General features: G+C 33.7%; 1 protein-coding gene across 1 annotated transcript; it reads right to left on the bottom strand.

Annotated features, from left to right (window-relative positions):
• Positions 1-798: 798 nt before the first annotated feature.
• LOC106316041 (early nodulin-like protein 1) lies at positions 799-1,822 on the bottom strand. Its single transcript, XM_013753904.1, has 2 exons — positions 1,471-1,822; positions 799-1,395 (listed from the first exon to the last, which is right to left on the bottom strand). The coding sequence occupies exons 1-2, from the start codon at positions 1,805-1,807 to the stop codon at positions 1,013-1,015; spliced, it is 720 nt and encodes a 239-aa protein (XP_013609358.1). The 5' UTR covers positions 1,808-1,822; the 3' UTR covers positions 799-1,012.
• Positions 1,823-2,660: the final 838 nt, after the last annotated feature.

Here is a 2,660-nt window from a genome sequence, read left to right as displayed (position 1 = left end):
TAATCACATAAATCAAAACAATACCTCTCGTTTATTATGATATCTTTTTGGTAAATAAATCAAAACAATCATTTTATTTATTTTATATGGTATATAACTAAATTTTCATGACATGGACATATATATATAGTATATTTTAATATAAATATTTATTATTGATAAATACAAAATTTCTTGTGCGATTTTTTCAATGCAAATATCAAAATTAAAATATTCAGGTTTCAATACCTTTTCAATAAAAATTTAGAAATTAACATATTTATGTATTTTTATATTTTATATAGTTTAATTTTAAACTATATTAATATATAATATGAATGTCTATTAAATGAAATTTCATATCCATACGATTTTATGATCATTTGTATTTTGTTATTACAAAACAATCTAAGCCATTGATCACAAAATTTTAGTGTGAGATATTTAACATTTTTAGTAATTTATAGTCGTTTAAAAAATTCAAAATATAAAATATAAGAAAAAATCTAATTTTTATTATTATATGGTTAATGTGATTGTTTAATATCTTTTAATAATATAAACTTAAAAAAAAGGTAAGATACAAAAATTGTTATCAAATATTTATTATACATAATCATTAATTGTTATATATACGTTAATCATGTTAGGTAATTCCGTAGCTTTTATTTAAGAAAAGTGGGAGAATATACTTTTGTACACTAATAATTAATTTGATAGTAAAATTAATAAAACGTATAATATATGTTAATATAGATCAACCTATTTTTCTTAAAATTCAGAATTTCATTTTCAGGTGGGTACAAAAAAAAAATGTGGTAATGTTTCGTAATAATTAATATACGTAGAATTTGGAAGCGAATACATTACTCGTTTATGAAATTTTTAAAAAATCGAACTGACTAGAAATGGAGATTCGGAGGTAATAATAATAAACGATTTAAGAAATAATAAAATATCCGAAAAAGAGCCAATCACTGTTTGCTTTTTGGGCAGAACAAAATTCATAAAAAAAAATCAATAATTGCCATTTTCACATGAGAGCACCGACGACGACAGCGCAGGCCAGCGAAGCAACGACAGTGGAGAATAGGGGCGATGAAGACGAAGATTTCTGAGAGAGCGGGATCGATCCAAATGCGTTTTGGTAAGAGGGAGCGTCGGCATCGGCAGAAGAAGAGGAGGGAGACAAGGCGTCTGCTTCGGCGGAGTAAGGGCCGACGGAGACAATGAGCTTCTGGTACTTTTGACAGTGGCCAGGATGTCCGCTGGTGAAGTAAAAGGTTCCGTTTTGGGTGAGGTTGAAGAGAGAGTTGCCGTCGTTCATGTACAAGATCGGATCTTTGGTGTTGCAGCTCTTGAAGTTGGAAGCTGTCACTTGAATCATTGAATCTTCGCTTGGTGGGTACAAGAACACTGTTTCAGATTTAATGAGTTTAGATATAGTTTTTAATAATAAATTCATGAATTGAATACTTTTTTTTTACTTACAGAGGGAGTCACCGATCTTGAAAGAGTGAGATTTGGGCCATTTCGAGTATACTTTAGCATCAGTCGGGATACCCCATGAGTCCAAGTTCCCAACTTTGTACTGCGTCGAAGACACTTGCACTAGCAGTATCATCGACAAAACCATTACGCTGCTCAAACTCATCATTCCCATCTCCCTCTTTCTCTCTGTCTGGGTGAGTTTTGTGTCTGAAAAGCTTAGCTCGTATAAATTGGTGAAAGTCAAGGAGTACGGGAATGACCGTTGTACCCCTGACTGGAGTACTGGGGCACATGGCCTCAAGTGGACAATGTCGATCATCCTATCAATACAATTCATTTTCTCTAGTGTATGTTTTTGTTGTATTGTTCACATGGCCACCATTACATTATTTATCAAGTTTACGACTACTCCCTCGCGTTGCAATTTCCATCAACATTGGACTTCCTTTTGAACACCAAAACCGTTTCAGCATTTCAGCATTTCAGCATTTCTATGGTTATGGGCCAATATCAACTTCTAAAGATTAGTATTCCAAAGCACAAATAAAAGCTGAAAGAAGAATCCCAAATAAGCTGATTGAAAGTTGCACAGATTTTTTTTGTGTCGGCTACATCTGGTGAAAGCACAAGTAACACGAAATTATGGGGTTTGAGTGGAAAGGCTTTATGACTCAACGTATTAAGACAAGTAGAAAATCATTAAGTGAAAGAAGCCGCCTGAGATCTTTTTTATGTCATTATGGGTTTAGAGGGTCAGCTTCCGAGGTCATCTCCTTTGCTGCTGACCACTCTGGTGATCCTGCAAATGGTAAATAAGACACACTAGAATCACCAGACGATCCCTAAGATGATCAGATCAAACATGTTCACGACATGTAACGCCATTATTATTTCCTCTATTGAATATTCCCAAGTCCGCTAATTACTTTCTATGAACCCAATGAAAGCGTGTGTACCACATGGCTTTTACTTCCCATTAAACTGTTTCGTGAGTAGTGTTAGAACACTTGACTTGTGGATCTCGGCTACATTCATCAACCTCCTCTGCAGACTGCAATATATAGGCCACTAAAAGGAATACAGAGCGCATCACGGTCATTGGAAAAGCATCCACCTTTTTAGCATATACAATAAACAAAAAAAAGCTCGCTAAGTACATCTTTCTGGTACTAGTTTGCATCCAAATAATG

The sequence above is a fragment of the Brassica oleracea genome, chromosome C9 (genome assembly GCF_000695525.1).
Source record: "Brassica oleracea var. oleracea cultivar TO1000 chromosome C9, BOL, whole genome shotgun sequence".
Lineage (NCBI taxonomy): Eukaryota > Viridiplantae > Streptophyta > Magnoliopsida > Brassicales > Brassicaceae > Brassica > Brassica oleracea.
This window is presented reverse-complemented; position numbering and strand designations above follow the sequence as displayed.

Excerpts from the sequence above, each read along its gene's own strand:
- LOC106316041 (XM_013753904.1), bottom strand. The coding sequence starts at position 1,807 with ATGAATTGTATTGATAGGATGATCGACATTGTCCACTTGAGGCCATGT. Across the intron at positions 1,396-1,470 it reads CAAGATCGGTGACTCCCTCT|TGTTCTTGTACCCACCAAGC; the intron begins GTAAGTAAAAAA and ends AATCTGAAACAG.